At 33.3% G+C, this 21,693-nt stretch overlaps 2 protein-coding genes across 2 annotated transcripts; both read left to right on the plus strand.

Moving 5' to 3' along the window:
• The first annotated feature begins 13,239 nt into the window (after positions 1-13,239).
• Positions 13,240-14,777, plus strand: LOC145950100 (uncharacterized). The gene is made up of 3 exons (XM_083061031.1): positions 13,240-14,357; positions 14,449-14,585; positions 14,673-14,777. Exons 1-3 carry the CDS (start codon positions 13,937-13,939, stop codon positions 14,775-14,777), a joined length of 663 nt encoding a protein of 220 aa, XP_082917157.1. The 5' UTR covers positions 13,240-13,936.
• Positions 14,778-15,000: 223 nt separating this feature from the next.
• LOC145949647 (uncharacterized) lies at positions 15,001-16,144 on the plus strand. Its single transcript, XM_083060247.1, has 2 exons — positions 15,001-15,828; positions 15,938-16,144. Exon 1 carries the CDS (start codon positions 15,021-15,023, stop codon positions 15,816-15,818), a length of 798 nt encoding a protein of 265 aa, XP_082916373.1. The 5' UTR covers positions 15,001-15,020; the 3' UTR covers positions 15,819-15,828; positions 15,938-16,144.
• Positions 16,145-21,693: the final 5,549 nt, after the last annotated feature.

Raw genomic sequence — 21,693 nt, forward strand, 5'->3', positions numbered from 1 at the left:
AAGCAAAAAGGAAGGTTGTAACACCTCAGTTTTTATTCCACTTTTATTTATTTATTTTAATTGAGGGTATTTTGGTAATTTTATAAAGATGATAGGGGTGATTTAGTAGCTTGGAACGGGCTGTTCCGGAATTGGAACGGGCCGTTCCAAACTACCAAAAGGTATATAATTTAGTAGCTCGGAACGGGCCGTTCCGGAATTGGAACAGGCCGTTCCAAACTACCAAGTTGTGTGTGAGTTAATAGCCCAGAACGGGCCGTTCTCAAGGTGGAACGGGCCGTTCCAGACTATTAAATATGCCTTTAACCCTAAATGAGAACGGGCCTGGAACGGGGCGTTCCCAAAATTATAGCCGTTGGGGCTAATTAATGCACACCAGAACGGGCCGTTCTGGTTTTGGAACGGGCCGTTCCGGCGTAAAAAGCCTATAAATAGAGCTGTTTGCCACTCCCAAAAAGCACACCTCTCATTTTTTATTTCTTTTCTTCTGCTCTCTCTCTTCTTTTCTCTCCTTTTTGCTTCAGACCGAGGGGAACCCAACGAGGGGGACCAACCAGATCTAGTGTAGATTCAGCTTCTTCATATCCAGGTACGGGGGAAAAAGAGAATTATTTATATATAGAGTTACATGAGGGAATTGGGTAGAGGAAGAACCCCTTAGAATTATGAGTAATTTTAGAAATATTTCTGTTTGAAGAATTATTGGCATTATTTGATTCTGTATATATTTAGGACAATAAATATATAATTTGTTAGTAAAAATGATGCTCTAGAAGGGAGAACAAAATTATAGAAAAGTGCTTGTAGGTTAGGTTTTGGAAAAATTGGATTATTTCTGTTTGAGGAATTAATTATACCATTATATTCTGTATGTGTCGAGGATTAGAAATATATATTTAAATCGTAAGAATGATGATCTGGGAGAGAGAACAAAATTGTAGAAAAGTGCCTGTGAGCTAGGTTTTGGAACAATTAGGGGTTTTACTGTTTATGTTGAAATTATATTAAATTGGTAATTCCGTTGTTTATTATATTAATTTATGAATATCATTGTTATATTATTTGATAAAAATTGATGATTTAAATGTGAATTACTTGATACGTGTGAAACCCATTATTTTGGACATATCTGATATATGTATGAAATTAAATTATGAGATGTTGTGTGGAATGTGAATGAGATGTGGTTGTGGTTCTTCACACCTATGACCAGGGGTGAGCAGGGCCCAAGATTGTTACATGAGTATCGTGACCTTGGTTAACATGTCAGGGGTGAGCACAGCCCTAGATTAGGGGTAACGTGACCTTGGCATAGTATTATATCAGGGGTGAGCACGGCTCTGGATTGTTACGTGGGTATCGTGACCTTGGTTAACATGTCAGGGGTGAGCACGGCCCTAAGATAGGGATAACGTGACCTTGGCACAGTGTTATATCAGGGGTGAGCACGGCCCGGGATTGTTAAATGGGTAGCGTGACCTTGGCATAGTGTGAAGTGCAAGATTTGTGATGATTGGTTTGATTGAGAATTATGACGTGATGACAATGCATGATTGATTGAAATACGATATGTTGAAATATTTACGAATATTAAATAATATATTGTGTTTTCTTATGTGCTATATATATAGATGTTTTCTTTTCTCACCGTGCGATTTGTGGATATTTTAGGTGAGGAAGATCTGGCTACGAGTGGTATCTAGAATGCCAACGGTTGAATTATCGGGATGCTCTGATATCGCCAAGCTTCCGTGGGGGTTATAATCCTGATGGAGCTGCTGACTGGATTTTTGAAGTGGAAAAGATATTCCAAGCTATGGGATGTCCTTTGATACAGAAGGTGACTTTGGCTACCTTCATGCTTTCTGGAGAGGCTGGCATCTGGTGGCAAGGTGCTCTGCAAAGAATGATAGCTGCAGGTACCCATGTGAACTGGGAGAATTTCAAGCAGCTATTCTTGGAGAAATACTTTCCCCGAGATGTAAGACATAAGAAACAGGTGGAATTCCTTGAATTGAAGCAAGGAGAAGATTCTGTGGCTGATTATGTGACTAAGTTTGAAGACTTGGTTAGATTCTGCCCTATGTATGATGGTGTGGGCAATGAGGAGGAAAAATGTGTGAAGTTTGTGAGTGGTCTTCGCCCTGAGATTAAACAAGTTTTCAATTATCAAGGGATCACTCACTATCATGAATTGGTAAACAAGTGCCGAGTATATGATGAGGACAACCGTGCTAGGGTAACTCATTATAAGAGTGGAGGACCCATGAGGAATAATAAGTTTGGTTCATCTGGTAAGGGTAAACCTTACACCAAGTTTGCCAGGAATTCGAGTTCTAAGGTGAATAATCAAGGTTTTGTGCAACAAAGAAGCCAAGTTCCCACGGCTAGCCAAACTTCTAGAGGAGGGAGTGTGGGTTCTATTTCACACTACAATTGCTACAATTGTGGGAAGCCAGGTCATAGGGCATATGAATGTCCGTTACCTAGAGAAATAACGTGCTTCAAATGTCAAGAGAAGGGACACAGAGCTCGTGATTGTCCCAAGAACAAGACAACAGAGGTTGGAGGGAGTGCTAGCAAACCTCGAGCGACAGGAAGGGTGTTTGCCTTGAGTGGTGCTGAAGCCTCGCAATCCAAAGACTTAATCCAGGGTATTTGTTTCATTAATGGAACTCCTCTAATTGTTTTATATGACTCTGGTGCAACTCACTCTTTTATATCACATGCGTGTGTGTCCAAATTAAAATTTCCTATTTCTTCCTTGTCTTTTGAGTTAATAGTAGAGACACCAACTAGTGGTTCAGTGTCTACTTCTGAGGTCTGTTTAAAATGTCCTTTGATTATTGAGGGTAGAGATTTCATGGTTGACTTAATTTGTTTGCCTCTAAGCCAGCTAGATGTTATTCTGGGTATGGACTGGTTATCTTCCAATCATGTCCTTTTGAATTGTGATGATAAATCTATTGTCTTTGGTGAGCCTGTTGAAAAAGTGAGTAAGGATTATTTGACTGCCAACCAAGTTAAGGTATCTTTAGAAGAGGATGCCCAAGTGTACATGTTGTTAGCTTCTTTGAATTCTGAGAGTAATTTTTGGTGAATGAACTATCTGTTGTGTGTGACTTTTCGGATGTCTTCTCTGATGATATGAATAGCTTACCACCTAGAAGAGAAGTAGAATTTTCCATAGACTTAGTACTAGGTACAGGACCTATTTCTATTACACCTTATAGGATGTCACCCGTAGAGTTAGTGGAGCTTAAGAAACAAATATAAGACTTGTTGGATAAGGGGTTTGTGAGGCCTAGTGTATCACCTTGGGGAGCACCCGTACTATTAGTTAAGAAGAAGGATGGTAGTATGAGATTGTGTGTAGATTATCGCCAGTTGAACAAGGTGACCATTAAGAATAAATATCCATTGCCTAGGATAGATGATCTTATGGACCAGTTGGTGGGTGCTTGTGTATTTAGTAAAATTGATCTTAGATCGGGGTACCATCAGATTAGAGTTAAGGATGAGGATGTACCTAAGACAGCATTTAGGACTCGTTATGGACACTATGAGTATCTAGTAATGCCTTTTGGTGTGACAAATGCTCCTGCAATTTTTATGGATTACATGAACCGAATTTTTCATCCGTATTTGGATAAATTTGTAGTTGTCTTCATAGATGACATACTAGTTTATTCCAAGACTAAAGAGGAGCATAAGGAACACTTAAAGGTAGTACTTCAAACTCTCAGGGAGAGACAACTTTATGCCAAGTTGTCTAAGTGTGACTTTTGGCTAGAGGAGATGAGTTTCTTAGGACATGTGATTTCAAGTGGAGGTATAGCAGTAGATCCATCTAAAGTTGAGGCGGTGCTTAAATGGGAGACACCTAAGTCAGTTAGTGAGATTAGGAGTTTTCTTGGATTGGCTGGATATTATAGAAGATTCATAAAGGGATTCTCTAAGTTAGCATTACCCTTGACAAGTTTAACTAGGAAAGGAGTTGTGTTTGTATGGGATAGTAAATGTGAGAATAGTTTCCGAACCCTTAAGGAGAAGTTGACTAGTGCACATGTTTTAGTGTTGCCTGACCTTAGTAAGACTTTTGTGGTTTATTGTGACGCTTCTAAGATGGGTTTGGGTGGAGTGTTAATGCAAGAAGGAAAGGTCGTATCTTATGCATCTAGGCAATTGAAAATACATGAGAAGAATTACCCCACCCATGATCTTGAATTAGCAGCTGTGGTATTCACACTTAAGATTTGGAGACATTATTTGTATGGTTCAAAATTTGAGGTATTCAGTGATCATAAGAGTCTTAGGTATTTATTTGACCAAAAGGAATTAAATATGAGACAAAGGAGATGGTTAGAGTTCCTTAAGGACTATGATTTTGATCTTAGTTATCATCCGGGTAAAGCTAATGTGGTGGCTGATGCATTGAGTAGGAAATCTTTGCATTTGTCTTCTCTTATGATTAGGGAGATGGACCTTTTGGCTCAATTTAGAGACTTGAGTTTGACTTATGAGGTGACCCCTAGAAGTGTGAGACTAGGTATGACTCGGGTGACTAGTGAGTTGTTGAGGGAAATTGGAGAAGCACAGTTAATGGATTCATTTCTAGTGGCTAGACGTGATGCTATAGGACAAGGTGTTAGAGGAGAATTTACCTTGGATGTAGATGGAGTGTTAAGATTTAAAGACCGAGTGTGCGTGCCTAGTGACCCTATACTTAGACGTTTGATCCTAGAGGAAGGTCATAGGAGCAAGCTTAGTTTTCACCCAGGAGCAACTAAGATGTATCAAGACCTTAGGAAGATATTTTGGTGGCCTAGGATGAAGAAAGATATAGCTGAATTTGTGAGTGCCTGTTTAGTGTGTCAGAAGGCTAAGATAGAACATCAAAAACCTTCAGGACTACTTCAGCCTTTGAGTATACCCGAGTGGAAGTGGGATAGCATTTCTATGGATTTTGTAGTTGCTTTGCCTAGGACTAGGAGAGGGCATGATTCTATTTGGGTTATAGTTGATAGGTTGACTAAGAGTGCTCATTTCTTACCTATTAACATTAGGTATTCTCTAGAGAGATTGGATGGACTGTATATTGATGAGATTGTGAGATTGCATGGGATACCATCTAGCATAGTTTCAGATAGAGACCCTAGATTCACCTCTAGGTTTTGGGAGAGCCTACAACGAGCTTTGGGGACCCAACTTAGACTTAGTTCAGCTTACCACCCTCAAACTGATGGTCAGACTGAGAGGACTATTCAATCTTTAGAAGATTTGCTTAGAGCCTGTGTGTTGGACCAAGGGGGTAGTTGGGATAGTCTTTTACCTTTGATAGAGTTTACCTATATTAATAGTTACCACTCTAGTATAGGTATGGCACCTTATGAAGCCTTGTATGGTAGGAGGTGTAGGACCCCTTTGTGTTGGTGCGAGCCTGGTGATAATATTATCTTAGGACCTGAGATTGTGCAACAAACCACTGATAAGGTTAGATTGATACAAGAGAGGATGAGGACAGCTCAGAGTAGACAGAAAAGTTATGCTAACAAGAGAAGGAAGGACTTAGAATTTCAAGAAGGTGACCATGTGTTTTTGAAAGTCACTCCGTGGACTGGGGTTGGTAGGGCATTGAAATCCAGAAAACTTACTCCTCGATTTATTGGTCCTTTCCAAATTCTAAAAAGAGTCGGTAGTGTTGCCTACCAAATTGCTTTGCCTCCTAATCTATCAAATCTCCATGATGTCTTCCACATTTCCCAACTTCGGAAATACATCCATGACCCTTCGCATATGATTGAGTCGGATCATCTTGAGGTTAAGGAGAACCTAACTGTGGAAGCTGCCCCGGTGAGAGTCGAGGATCGAATGGTGAAGCAACTTAGGGGTAAGGAAATTCCTTTGGTGAAAGTTATTTGGGGAGGAGCTGCACCTGAAAGTGCTACTTGGGAGTTAGAGGAGAAGATGAAAGCTTCATATCCATTTTTATTTGCTTCAGGTAATTTCGAGGACGAAATTTCTTAAAGGAGGGGAGAATTGTAACACCTCAGTTTTTATTCCACTTTTATTTATTTATTTTAATTGAGGGTATTTTGGTAATTTTATAAAGATGATAGGGGTGATTTAGTAGCTTGGAACGGGCTGTTCCGGAATTGGAACGGGTCGTTCCAAACTACCAAAAGGTATATAATTTAGTAGCTCGGAACGGGCCGTTCCAAACTACCAAGTTGTGTGTGAGTTAATAGCCCAGAACGGGCCGTTCTCAAGGTGGAACGGGCCGTTCCGGACTATTAAATATGCCTTTAACCCTAAATGAGAACGGGCCTGGAACGGGGCATTCCCAAAATTATGGCCGTTGGGGGTAATTAATGCACACCAGAACGGGCCGTTCTGATTTTGGAACGGGCCGTTCTGGATGTATTTTTTAGCCACGTTTTAAGGGTCTGGAACGGCCCGTTCCGGATTTGGAACGGGCCGTTCCGGCGTAAAAAGCCTATAAATATAGCTGTTTGCCACTCCCAAAAAGCACACCTCTCATTTCTGATTTCTTTTCTTCTGCTCTCTCTCTTCTTTTCTCTCCTTTCTGCTTCAGACCGAGGGGAACCCAACGAGGGGGACCAACTAGATCTAGTGTAAATTCAGCTTCTTCATATCCAGGTACGGGAGAAAAAGGGAATTATTTATATATAGAGTTAGATGAGGGAATTGGGTAGAGGAAGAACCCCTTAGAATTATGAGTAATTTTAGAAATATTTCTGTTTGAAGAATTATTGGCATTATTTGATTCTGTATATATTTAGGACAATAAATATATAATTTGTTAGTAAAAATGATGCTCTAGGAGGGAGAACAAAATTATAGAAAAGTGTCTGTAGGTTAGGTTTTGGAAAAATTAGATTATTTCTGTTTGAGGAATTAATTATACCATTAGATTCTGTATGTGTCGAGGATTAGAAATATATATTTAAATCGTAAGAATGATGATCTGGGAGAGAGAACAAAATTGTAGAAAAGTGTCTGTGAGCTAGGTTTTGGAACAATTAGGGGTTTTACTGTTTATGTTGAAATTATATTAAATTGGTAATTCCGTTGTTTATTATATTAATTTATGAATATCATTGTTATATTATTTGATAAAAATTAATGATTTAAATGTGAATTACTTGATACGTGTGAAACCCATTATTTTGGACATATTTGATATATGTATGAAATTAAATTATGAGATGTTGTGTGGAATGTGAATGAGATGTGGTTGTGGTTCTTCACACCTATGACCAGGGGTGAGCACGGCCCGAGATTGTTACATGAGTATCGTGACCTTGGTTAACATGTCAGGGGTGAGCACGGCCCTAGATTAGGGATAACGTGACCTTGGCACAGTGTTATATCAGGGGTGAGCACGGCCCTAAGATAGGGATAACGTGACCTTGGCACAGTGTTATATCAGGGGTGAGCACGACCCAGGATTGTTAAATGGGTAGCGTGACCTTGGCATAGTGTGAAGTGCAAGATTTGTGATGATTGGTTTGATTGAGAATTATGACGTGATGACAATGCATGATTGATTGAAATACGATATGTTGAAATATTTACAAATATTAAATAATATATTGTGTTTTTTTATGTGCTATATATATAGATGTTTTCTTTTCTCACCGTGCGATTTGTGGATATTTTAGGTGAGGAAGATCTGGCTACGAGTGGTATCTAGAATGCCAACGGTTGAATTATCGGGATGCTCTGATATTGTGACATCGGGGCAAAAAGGATTTTTAGAACATAGGTTTTTATTGTAAATGTTATTTTGAAAATAATTTGAAAACTCTTGCGTTTCATTTTTTGTTATTGTGGTTATTGATGGTTATTGAAGGATAATTTTTTAAGATTCTCATGTGAACCCTTTTACCGAAATTGAAAAATTTATTTATAAGTTTTTATTATTACAATATATATGTTGGGGTAGTAAGGGTGTCACAAAGGTCCCGAGTTGGAAATTTTATTTTCCAATCATTCTGACTTCGGTGAATCCAAACGTTGTGGCACAATAGATGTCATTGTCCAAAATCCTAAACCAATTCATATACTCGATTATAGTCGCTCATTATTCCTAAACCAGCAAGATGATGGTGATGAAGACAACAATTTTCAAATAGACCCAAATGCTGACAATTGGTTTACTTATAAGAACATACGAGATCTAAAAAGAGCAGGGATTCGGATGACACCAAATTCGTCCGCAGAAAATTCATTTGCATGGAATGACATTCATTTCAAATCTAAGTGGATTAGTGGGGAATTGAGACTTCCAATATTTCATTTCAATGATAACACGCTCTCTTTTTTTCCAAACCTCATAGCGTATGAGATGTGTCCAGATGCTCGTAGCAACTATGAATTTTGCTCGTTCATTTCATTCATGGATTCATTGATTGACAATGCTGAAGATGCGAAGGAGCTGAGATTAAGTGGTGTATTTTCAAACTTACTCGGAAGCGACGAAGACTTGGCCAATCTCTTCAATGAATTGGGTGATGATCTGCCAACTAAAATGTATTCTGACTGGTGCCACAATAATGTTGTGGCCTTCAGCAAGAAATATGTTGCTGTTAAGCAGCAAATTGAAAAGCATTACAGAACTAAGTGGAAGACATGGTTGGCTGAAGCTTACAATACTCATTTCAGTACCCCCTGGACTATAATTGCCTTTTTTGCTGCATTACTAATTGTAATTCTTACTTTTATCCAAACCTTTTTCACCATAGATCCCAAATGATTCATGATATGCATCTCATGTATTTGTTGGTATAATAAGCTTTTCATGTGCCCTGCAAATAATAAATGATTGAAAATGCAGGAGCAAGAATTGTCTCATACCCGTGTGTGTTTATTATGTATGTATAGTATAGTAAGCTCCATGTGTGACCCGCAAATAATAACATTTTAGTTTGGAGTGAGCTGTAATTTTTCAGAAAAATAATGCGTTTACATGTCCTTTATGATGAATTGTTGATTGGATCCATATAATTTTGTTCTCGTCATCTGTAGATACTATATGCATTGGAAAAAGTGGACTCTGTAAATTTCAGACGATAGGTTTAAGACAATAAACAACGACTATGTAAATTTGGTCAACTAAAACATGGTTACAGATATACTATATTTTTATTACATTATACATTTAATATATTAAACCTTTAATAAAAAATAACATGTTTTATTATATTAAAGAAATAACAATAATAAGATATATTATATTTTTATTTAATTTATTTTTATATTATCAACTTTTATAAAATATTATACAAATAACTTTAAGGATTAAAAGTAATGTATCTCCAAATTAAAAGGATAAAAATAAATTAAAAATTAGAATAAAATTTTGAAAATTTTTTAAAAAATCAAATATATATTTTACCCTTTTTAAGTATAATGCATAAAAAATTAATAATAAAGATAACAAACTATTATAATCGTATCATGTTATATTTAAATAACAAAAATATATATAAAAGATGATAATTTTAATTTATTTTTAAAAATAACATAAAAATTATATTGTATAATTTTTATAAATAAAAAAAAAATTGACTTGACAGCTGATTATAGCAAACGACTTTTGAGCCGAGTAAATGTGTAGAATCTTGCCATAACAGAATAAAGATAAAGTTATTATTGACAGTGAAAGGACAACAACCAATGACTCTCCAAACCAGAAAACAAAACCTAATTTAATTAATGATGCTATACCTATGATTAGTTAAATGAATTTCATTATAAGGCTTAAGGTTATAAAGAAAACATCAAAATCAAATTATATCATCCAGTGAAACCTAAATAAAGCTATAATTACAAGTTACAACTCAATGTTTTCACATGTGGAATTAAAATAACTATTTATACAGCAACAAAAGGAAAACGCATTAATTACAGGACTATATTTATATATTTGCCCATGTACTGTAATTGTTACTTGCAAGTTGAATATTTACCTTTGTCCTGGTACCACTACTATAAATATGTTATTTACCCAAGAATTTTCATGCGAAAAAATATTTATAGAAAATTATTGTAAAAATTCTTGTAAATATAAATCTCTAATAAATTATTACAAATATTTTTATGGTTTTAAATTTGCAGAAAATTTTTGCAAATTTTACTACAAAAATATTAATTATATAAATTTTTTGTTGCAAATAAAAATTTTTAAAAAAATTTGCAGGATTTTTTTTATTTTCCTACAAATTTTATTTTAAATATAAATTTGCAAGTAATTTATTTTTTTTGAGTAGTATTTCCTGCCAATTTTTTTATTTATGATTATTTTTATTAATTTAAAAATTGAAAATATTTTTGACTCAACGTAAACACATTTCCGTCTTCCTTCACTGTACTGATTGCATTCACCTCCGCAATACTATTTTTCTTCATCACCGCCGCACAACACTTCTTAAGTAAGTCACCTCCGTAACCTCCGCACCTCCGTAAATGTAACCTCCGCACGCCACTCACTGTAACACTTCTCTGAGCTTTTCCTCATCACCTCCACTGTGCCACATCCACAACATTTCTCTCATTTTCTCGTTCCGCATAACATTTGTTAGGGTTTTTGTTTTCTCTCCTTTTCCTAATTTTTCTCACCGCACAACGCTTCATTTTTTGTGTGCTTTTGAATGTAGATTTGAAGTACCAACTCAATGAGATAGAAGACAATGCTTGTAATCTGAAAAATGTAAAAGCAGATGTTGGCTGGAGGTAAGATGTTGGTTGGATATGTGTCTCGTTTATTGATTGCATACCTTATTTTAAACCACATTTTTGTTTGTTAAGAGCTAGCTAGGATTTGATTTACACCAGTTTTCTGCAAATTTAGCGTTCAAAGATAGCTGAATTGGTTTAGTGTCGGATTCTCAATTAGATGGTTAAAATAACCCTGTTGAACGCACGGGTTATGTTAAGAAAATAAATGCAAATGATTGGGTGTTAAAATGTTCCTACCACACATTCAACCAGGGTTCTAAATTGCGGACCGCATCACGCATTGCGGCCGCAATATTGCGGTTGCAGCCCTATCCGCAACGGCATCAGACCGCAATTGCGGTGAGACCGTAAATCACAGATTTTTCCGTAGCGTAACGGTGTTGCGTCCGCAACACCTCCGTTTTGAATCCGCAAACGACAAGAACAAGGAATCGTTTTTAAAAAAGTAACTTTTTTTTTAAAAAAAAGCTAACTTTCGGGAAGCTTTTTCAGAGAAGAGAACAAGGATTCAGAGAATATATTCAGATCAATAATGGTTCAAAGTTCAAACTTTGACATAAAAGATGAAAAACAAAGCATAGAAGAGGAACTCGGAACTCGGAACTTAACTTACACTTGCATTCGGAACTCGGAACTCCCTTGTATCTCTACCAAGAAGAGGAAGCTTTTGTTAATCGTAAGTTTTCTGCCTCTTCCCTGTTTCTCTTTGATTTTGGCTTGAAATGCTTGAATGTTGCGGTGAATATGGATTCTGGAGTAGTTTGGGACTTTGGGGGAAGAACGGCGCATGGAACCAACAAGGCAGCAACCCTTATGAAATAGGATAGGAATGAAAACCTAGAAATTGATTTTAATTAATTTTTTACTTAGTGGACGCGGGCCTTCTACTGAGTTTGGGAGAGTCACTGGTACATGAAAAAAAGTTAGGTGGTTTGGGTACGTGGGCTGTACGTGGCCTAATGAGAAATTTATTTTAATAAAATTTTTTAATTAATGAGTGTACATGGGCCTTTAGTGAGATTAGGAGACTAACTGGTGCATGAAAAAAAAAATTAAGTGGTTTGAACGTGGGCCTTGGTACTATTTATTTTATGTAAATTACGTTTTATATCTTCTGTGTTAAATAATTTATTTTATGAAAGTTTTGTTTAACTATTGATTAATTCTTTTAAAAAAATTGAAATTTAATTTAGAAATGAAAACAATAATGATGAATTATAAGCTATATGAAAAAATATCAAGAAACACTATTCTAAAAGAAAAATAACTAAAAATAATTTAATTAAATAGTAGTCCTTAAAAATATTTTTGTAGAAGATAATTATATATATATATATATGACTTATAATAAATAAATATTTTTGCCTATATAAATTATTGAAATTGAAATTAATTTGTCATAAATAAATACTTTTACTATATAAATTATATTTTTAAATTTATAATAAATAATTTATATTGTGATATAAAGTTGTTTTTAATTATTGATAATTTATATTTTTAAATTTATTTTTATTTCTGCACACCTATAATTAACAAAAAATGAAAACAATCTTACGTGAATAGAAAAATGTTATAATTAATAATAGTTTAATTTATAATTAATAATAATTTAATTTAATTGATATAGTTTAGTTCAAACTCCTAGAACTATAGTACACTAATCTAGATAATAGTTTAGTTTAGTTTAGTCAATATTTATTTTAGTTCAATTTAGTTTAGTGAACTATTTATTATAGTTTAGTTTAGTTTTCTTCTAGTTTAGTTTAGTTTAGCAATATTTTGCAATATTTTTATATATAATAATATGTTTAGCCTAATTATATGTATATCACTATTTGGTTGTTTATATTTATTTTTATTATTATGTTAATTTATTAGTCATTGTTATGAAGTTCGAAATATAACTTAATTATTGATTGATATTATATTTTCAAAATTTTATACAGATATATATACACAATGACATCAAATGAAGAATTTCCTATAGGAAGACTCGAAGGTGCTCCAAGCGACGATATTGGATGGCATTTTGGAGTACCTATAGCAGGAAATCGCAACAATGTCCAATGTAAACTTTGTCAAAAGATAATAAGGGGTGGCATTACAAGATTGAAGCAACACATAACACATGATAAAGGTCAAGTAGCAGGTTGTCCAAGAGTCACGTCATTTGTTAGGGAGAATATGATGAAACTTCTCAAAGATAAAAAAGAAAAGAAAATTGACTTTAGAAAAAGAAAAGAAGAATTTGAATCTCGATTAAGAGAAGATGATGAAGAAGATAGTGACGAGGAGATGATGATAGCTTCGCAACAAAGCATTAGATCACAACGTGAGTGGGAAGATAGACAACGATTCAGACAACAAACAGAGGGATCTAATAACATCTATGAATCAGGTGGAAGCTCTCACATGAGTGTTAGTCAAACTTCAAGAAAAGAAGATGCTACTTTTGTTTTATGATCTACAAATGTGGATCTTGTGAGAAGTAAAAGTATGAAACAACCAAAAATAGGTGGGGGTCTTATGAAAACATTAAAGAAAAAGCTCGGAGAAGCGGTAAGCAAGTTTATAATTTATGAACGCTTACCTATGAATTTATCAAATTCTCCATGGTTGCATAATTTGATTATTGCAGCAGCTGAGGTAGGTCCATCAGTTAAATGCCCTACACCTTATGAAGTTTCTGATGTGTATTTAGAAGCTGAATATAAAAGCATGCAAGAATGGATAAGCAAGTTGAAAACTACATGGAAGGAAAAAGGAGTAACAATAATGTGTGATGGTTGGACAGATAGTGTAAATCATACACATATTATGAATTTTCTAGTGTATTGTAGCAAGGGAACAATTTTCTTGAAATCTATTGATGCTTCTAATGTTGACAGTAGAAATACTGATTACTACTTTCAGTTATTGGATAAGGTTGTGGACGAAGTGGGAGAAGAATTTGTAATTCAAGTTATTACAGATAATGAAAAAGCACTTAAAGCAGCTGGTCAAAAGTTGATGGAAAAGAGACAACATTTATATTGGACTGCATGTGCAGCACATTGTTTGGATCTTTGTTTGGAGGATATAGGAAAAAAAAAAGAATGTGCAAAAGTTATTAAGTGATGCAAAAGTTGTAACAACTTTTATCTACAATCACACATGGATTGTAAATCTCATGAAAAAATACACTGGAGGTAGAGAAATTGTTCGTCCTGGTGTTACCCGATTTGCAACACAATTCTTACAACTTCAAGCAATTGTGCAACAAAAGCAAGGCTTGAGGAACATGTTCAACTCAGAAGAATTTAGACGATCTAAATTTGGAAGAGACAAAAATGGATTGGCATTTGAAGCAAGACAAATTGTTATTGGCAATGATTTTTGGAGCAAGGTTAATGATATATTGAAGGTATTTGAGCCTTTAGTAAAAGTTTTGAGGCTAGTTGATGGTGATGAGAAACCAACAATGGGTTTTATATATGAGGCAATTGATCGAGCTAAACAATCAATTCAAAAAAGTTCTCGTTATTATTCTCAATACCAAGAAATAATTGACAAGCGTTGGAAATTCATGCATTCTGATCTTCATTCTGCTGGTATGTCATTGTAATTTTACGTTTATTATATAAAGCAATACATTAATACATACAATTATAGATACATATTGATTAACTATTTATTTTTTAGGGTATTTTCTTAATCCACAATTTCAATATGGAGTTGAACATGGATCTGATGTGTATCGAGAGACATTTGAAGGGACCAAAAAGGTCATCATGAAATTGGAGAGAAACATGGATGATCAAATTAAAGCTTTAAACTCGGTTAGTAATAAATAATTATATTTTGTTTTTTAAAATTATTGTTATATAACTATGTATTGATATCTTATACAATATAATGTTATATAGTTGGTATTGTTTAAAGACATGGGTGAAACATTTGCTACACCTCAAGCTCAAAGAGCTTGGTCTAGAATGAATCCAGGTAAATATAGTTTCTTCCTTTCTCAATAAATAAATGTATTTTTTTATAAATAATAACTTTTTTTTGCTTGATCTCTTAAAAAGCTGAATGGTGGTTGATGTTTGGTTCATGCTCTCCTGAACTTCAACGTGTGGCTATTAAAGTTTTAAGTCAAAAAACTTCAGCCACAAATTGTGAAAGAAACTGGAGTACGTTTAGCTATATTCATACAAAGACAAGGAATAGGCTTAAGTACAAAAAAGTTGCAAAAACTTGTCTTTACACATTACAACATGAAATTGAAAATGAGGCATCAAATGAGAAAAATTCAAGAAGAAATTGAATCAAGTTTCAATCCAATTAATCTTGATTATATATTTCGAGAAGATGATCCATTATCTGCATGGATAGAAGAAAGAGAAAATCCACTTTTAGATGGAGTTCAAAATTCAGAGTGGTTGCCTCGAATTGATACAGATGATGAAGATGTGGAAGGTGGAGATAGTGATAATGATGGTGGTGACTTAAGCCCACCAAGTAATAATAGTGGTGATGATGGTGTTGATATTGAAGGTGAAGAAAATGATGGTGAGGATGATGAGGATGAACAAAGACAAAATGATCCATATCAAGAGACTCCATATAATAGGCGTGACACAAATCTGGTAATTGATTTCACTACTTCTATGCCAGGTATGATTCCTCCTGATCGTTCATTTTCAGGTGATAATAGAAGAGATAATTCACGAGTTAGAAGAGGAAAAAATAAACAAAATGTGTCATGTCAAGATTCTTCATCTTCTCATATTGAACAAAGTTTTAGTGAATTCAATATTGATGATTCTTCAGAAAGTAGTCAAGGGTACTATCCACCATTAGTTTATCAACATCCTTATTTTAATGCATACAATCAATATGGAAGTGACCAAGTTCCCTCATACCACCAACCATCAATGAATTATAATGATCTTTATTATCAACAACAAAGTGGTGGATTTTTTGATTATGTTTTTGGACAAGGAGCCACACAAGGGGATAGCCAAAGCGAGAGTGCAGGCTATGATCATCCTCGTCACTCTACTATGTGGTAATAAGTATCATGTGAGTTATAAATTTATTATATATATAATTTTTCACTTGTGAAAAAAAATTCATGCTTTTTATAGTTTTACAATATTATTAATAAAAATTTCATATTTTTTCCTTGTAGTGAAATGCATCTCTGAAGGGTGGCATTGCTTCTCAGATAATTGATGACAATGAAACTTGTGGGCAGTCATATTATTTTATATCAAACCATGTCTTTTTTTCTTTCTTGTCTATTTAAAATTTGTCTAAATGTGTACTTTTAAGATTTTTATTTGCGTCAATGAGACAATTTGCTTTTGAGATATTCTGACAAATATTGAGTAGGAATTAATCTAACCACTATTGTGTTTCTCTTACTTTTAAATTAATTTTAAAATAAATAAAATTATTCATTAAAATAATAGGATGTTTTAAAAAAGGAATAAAAATGTATAACTCTTTAAAAATAAAACATATATCAATAATTACATTTTTTTATATTTAGTGCAAATAATTAATAATTTCACACCGCAACAGCCGCAATCCGCATCGCAATACTCGCAATACCTGCAACCGCAGTAACTGCAACCGCGACTGCAACCGCAACCGCAACCGCGACCGCAACCGCAATTTAAAACCATGCATTCAACTTTCTTATTTTAATGTAACAAATAACTGATCACTATAATTGATGCCAAATGCAGCAAAAGTAGGAAAAATAAGGAATTAAGGATGTCATTAGCATTGTTGCCTAAAAGCTCTGAAAAGATGAAATAGGTTTATACCGGAACGGAGACGTTAGGCTCAGTTAAAGCAGTAACCTGCTTGTGAAAAATTGACTTACAGGTAGAATAGATAGTTCAGTGATACCTAGATCAGGATGCCAATAAGTCATACACAAAAACACCGCCAATTGCTACTACATAAAATAGGAATAATGATAAGATTTTGCATTTTAAAATTAATAGTGTCACTAACTCTTGGGATCAATCAAAACAGGATGATACTGATTCCTAGTTCCCACTTCATTTACTGGGGCCCTGGGGGCTTCTTTATTTTAATTGTTTACTGAGAAGCTCGGTGAAGGTTGAATGGTGTAGCGCATAAATTTTAGTTCCTCATTCCATGCTCATCATGCATGATGAATCTTCACCTCATGCATCAAGTTATTTGGTACTTAATTGTTAATTAACTGTTATAATGATGTATTAATTGATGATGTGATTGGCCTAGTGCTCTGTGAATTTTATTCAGATTCATTTTACATTTTTTGGAGGCTATGATAGGACTAAGACTTAATTCAGAATGTCATTTGTCATTATTTGATAACACATTATGTTTCTCAAAGGTGATCATATTCAACTTTCCTCACAACTTAGCATTATTTTCTTCTATCCATTATTGACTAACGAGTATTTTCATATGCCTGGCTTATTATCAATATTGCATTACCTTCTTGCAATTATTTTATTTGTCAGGCATATTTGATATGATCTTTACTTCTAACAGAGCAAGGTTATAGTGTTGTACTCCCAGAGAAATTACAAACAGGAAAGTGGAACGTCTACAGGTATAACTCTTCCAATGTTCTTGTCTCAATTTTTATACATCATTTTGGACCAAAGGCTTGACCAACTAAAAATAGCAGAACAAAGATTTGATAAAATGAATCAAATTTCAACACCCAAGATCCAAAGGGTACCTGCTTTGTTGCGACGTAATCAAAGGTTTGTTAAGTATTGTTCATCAAAGATGATATCATTTGGTCCCATCCATCATGATAATAAAATTCTAAAGGAAGGAGAGCATTATAAACTTCTATGGACATTAAAGTTTGCTGCAAAATACAATGGAAATAAAGATTTTGTGGAAGGAGCTCAAGTTTTGCTTAAAAGAATAGAAGATAACATAGAAGAATTGAAGAAGGAGTTTGCTGATGATGTATTATTGGAAGGGAAGTATGATGACAATTACCTTGCTTGGATGTTGTTTGTGGATGGATGTTTTTTGCTTCATTTCATGGAAATTAAATATTGATGAGCAGTGTCAAGAAGTACTAAACCTTACGTTTGACCAACTAATGTATTTTTGGAGAGATACACGTTTGTTGGAAAACCAACTTCCAAGGAGATTACTTGAGATGCTAAACGAAGGACCCAAGTTGGAATTTTAATTTTCCAATCTTTATGAAATCCAAACGAAATAGAACAATATCTGTCTTTGTCCAAAATCCTAAACCAATTCATATACTCGATTATTATGGCTCAGCATACTTTCACCTGAAAAGTTGATCAGCATTGACATCTACCATGAAATGGGGATAAATACAATCCTAAAGCAACAAGATGATGGTGATGAACACAAAATTTTTTAAATACATCCAAATATTTGGCCTACTTATAAGAACGTGCGAGATCTAAAAAGAGTAGGGATTTGAGTGATACCAAATTCCTCAGCCGAAGACGCATATGCATATGGAATGGCATTCATTTCACATCTAAGTTGTTTAGTGGGGAATTGAGACTCCCAATACATAGTTACACCGATATGGCGCCCTATTTTTTTCGAAACCTCATAGCGTATGAGATGTGTCCAGATGTACGTTGCAAATATGAATGTTGCTCATTCATTTCATTCATGGATTCATTGATTGACAATGCTGAAGATGTTAAGGTGCTCAGATTAAATGGTGTATTTGAAAATTTGCTCGGAAGCGACGAAGACTTGGCCAATCTCTTCAATGAATTGGTCATGATTTGCCAACTAAAATGTATTGTGACAGTTTCCCCACTGATGTTGTGGCCTTCAGCAAGAAATATATTTTTGTTAAGCAGCAAATTCAAAAGCATTACATCAATAAATGGAAGACGTGGTTGGCTGAAGCTTACAACACTCATTTCAATACCCCATGGGCTATAATTGCCTTTTTGGCTGCGTTACTAATATTAATTCTCGCTTTTATCCAAACCTTGTTCACCATACATCCTAATAATGATTCATAATGCATGCAGGATGAGTAGTCTCAACTCTCAAGTGTGTTAGTATAATAAAGTCTCCAAGTCCATTTGCTTTGCAAATAATAATTTTTAGGATTGGGACCTATCAGATTTTGTGTTATCAATCCAAGCTTAGTACGAGATCATGAACATTTGTATGACGCTATTGAATTTGTTGTGTGTCTATTAAACTGATTGCAAATATCGAGTTATGCTACAAAAATGTTATTGAATTTGATTCCTGAAATCGTTTACAAAAATAATACTTATAGTGTTGGAGTCCTCATCTACATTAACTATTTCAAAATTAAATAAAGCTTGAGTTCCAAACTATTGAGAAAAATAAAATTTACTTAGAGAAATATGTCAATGAAAAAGCACAAAAAGGCTCCTCCTTAAATTTATATACACATGATTGTCTTTATTGATATAGAGATCTTTTGGGTGGTATCCAAAAGCAAAATTGTGAGGGCTAGACTCAAAACGGACAATATTTTACCAATGTGAAAATGTGAAAACATTTGTATGTATATGATAACCTCCAATACACTACAAGTAATATCAGAGTCGATTGTGTAATCAAGTGACCGACTCAATAGACACATGGATCCAAGTAACATGGAGGGTTAGGAGACATATTTCATTCATGATGAAGCGACGATGCAAGTACTTAGAGCGTGACTCAATTCTATGAACCACATCATTCAAGCCATTGTATGTCAAGTAAACTCTAAATAAATATATTTGATAAGTAACTCACCAATCACCACCTTTCTACCGGTTGTTATACTACTAGCTAGCTATCTTATTTTTATTGAATATGTCAAAGCTAACAACAAAATACAAACGATTAAGCAACATGTTTATTCGAGAGTTGTGGAATATATAGATCCATAGCTTAATCACGTTGGGTTGTTTTAGTTACAATCTAGGGTTTACGGATTCGCCATGCCTTTGTATAATTTTTACAATCTACTAGTAAAGATCGATGCTTTAGGAATATATTTACCTCTCAACGCTAGAAAATTTCACTGTTGACAATTTGCTAAGTTAATATGGAGCATCTCTTTGGAGGGGTGAAATCTGAGGTCTTAGAGGATTGTTTCCAGACATTTCTTCGCTCGAATGCTCACACGGTGATTTATTTTTACCACATTAATGCGCGTTCATTATTGGAGAATGGCTCGAATGCTATCATATATAGTTCTTATTTTAATCATTTTACACTTTCGCAAACCATTCTAAATCAGAAAAATAAATAAATTATTATGCGTTTTTATCATGGTGAAACTATTACCAGGGTTGAATCTGGTATTTGGATATAAAATAGGTACGTTGGAAAATAAAGACCCTTTTATGTGTGCTTACAAAAAAATAATTAGTCACTGCATGATTGAATTAATATTGTAACATAACACTAATTTTATTTATGATGTGAATAAATATTATATATATATATATATATATATATATATATATTAACGGACATTATAGGTACATTGTCATTAATATATGTTGAAAATATGTATAAATATTTTTAGAAAAATAAATTAATTTTTATAAAAATCTTTTATTTATATTTTAAATATTTAAATTTAATCTGTTTTAATTATTTTAGGATTTGTTTTCTTATTTTTAGAATAAAATTATATCAATATTTGATTTTATATCATAAATTTTCTCTATAAATAGAGATCTTATAAATAAAAATTAATTATATTCCTCTGATAAAAATTATATCTTTATAAAATATAAATACCATAAAATAATTTCATCAATATATGCATTCACTTTTTTTTATATATACGAGTGAGTAAAAGAAACTATTTCCTTGAATACATACACATTAGTGAAGGTAATAAGTAATTATAAAAATATTCAAATAAAAAATTTACATATTAAGAGACTGTTTTTTTTTACTTTCATTAATCATTATTTTACAACTTTTTAAAGGGCTAAAAGTGTAAAAAAAAATAATAATAATGTGTACAAGAAAAGAAAGAATCATCTTTATATATAATTAGTAAGTAAAAGACATTCCATACTTTTCTTTGAATACTTATGTTAGTAAAAACTAGTGAGCAATTATTAAGAGATTAAAAAAAAATCTTATGTCAAAAGACTTTTTTTTTTACTATTATTAATTATTATTGTCTAATTTTTAAAAGTTAAAATTGTCAACAATAATATATACACTAAAATAGAGAATTCTCTTTAATGGAATATAAATTAATGACTTTTTTCCGTGTGCATCACAAATAAGATTTTTTTCGGAGTATGCTAAAAGGATTATAGAACTTTTGTATATCTTGTAAAGTTGTATGTATACAATGAAATCTGTATTTAAATCTTCAAAAAAATGAAAAAAAAATAGGATAATTATTATATTAAGATTATATGTGTTCCTAATAAATAAATGAAAAACATTGTCATGTGATAATTTTCAATTGACATAAATTAACAGAATTTTAACAGTATTAGTATATGACAATTTAATTTCAAGATTAAGTGTTTTAAGTACACGGACTTAATTAAAAACTTGTTAAAATCATAGGAACCTGGAGATTAATTTAACCTTTTTTATGAATATATTTTGAATTTTATAATTAGATTTGAATTAATTTTTAAATTGTACCAATTTTGTAAATACACTTCAACTTTAACTGATCATTAAATTTTATTTATTTTTATAATAATCTTTTTAAGTTTCTTTCTTTATAGAGAAGAAGCTCAATATGACCATTTATTTATCGTAAATCTCAGTTTTTTTTTTATAATTATTTTTGAAACATTAAAACATGAAGAAAAAAAAATCGAAATCTGAAAAGTAGAAAATAAATAGACAATTTTTAAGTATTTGCTTAATTTTCATATTTTAAATTATTATGATTCAATATTTAGA

Source organism: Cajanus cajan, chromosome 7, assembly GCF_000230855.2.
Source record: "Cajanus cajan strain Asha chromosome 7, NIPB_CcT2T_4, whole genome shotgun sequence".
Taxonomy (NCBI): domain Eukaryota; kingdom Viridiplantae; phylum Streptophyta; class Magnoliopsida; order Fabales; family Fabaceae; genus Cajanus; species Cajanus cajan.

Excerpts from the sequence above, each read along its gene's own strand:
- LOC145949647 (XM_083060247.1), top strand. The coding sequence starts at position 15,021 with ATGAAATTGAAAATGAGGCATCAAATGAGAAAAATTCAAGAAGAAATT.
- LOC145950100 (XM_083061031.1), top strand. The coding sequence starts at position 13,937 with ATGAAAAAATACACTGGAGGTAGAGAAATTGTTCGTCCTGGTGTTACC. Across the intron at positions 14,358-14,448 it reads TTCTGATCTTCATTCTGCTG|GGTATTTTCTTAATCCACAA; the intron begins GTATGTCATTGT and ends TTTATTTTTTAG. Across the intron at positions 14,586-14,672 it reads AAATTAAAGCTTTAAACTCG|TTGGTATTGTTTAAAGACAT; the intron begins GTTAGTAATAAA and ends AATGTTATATAG.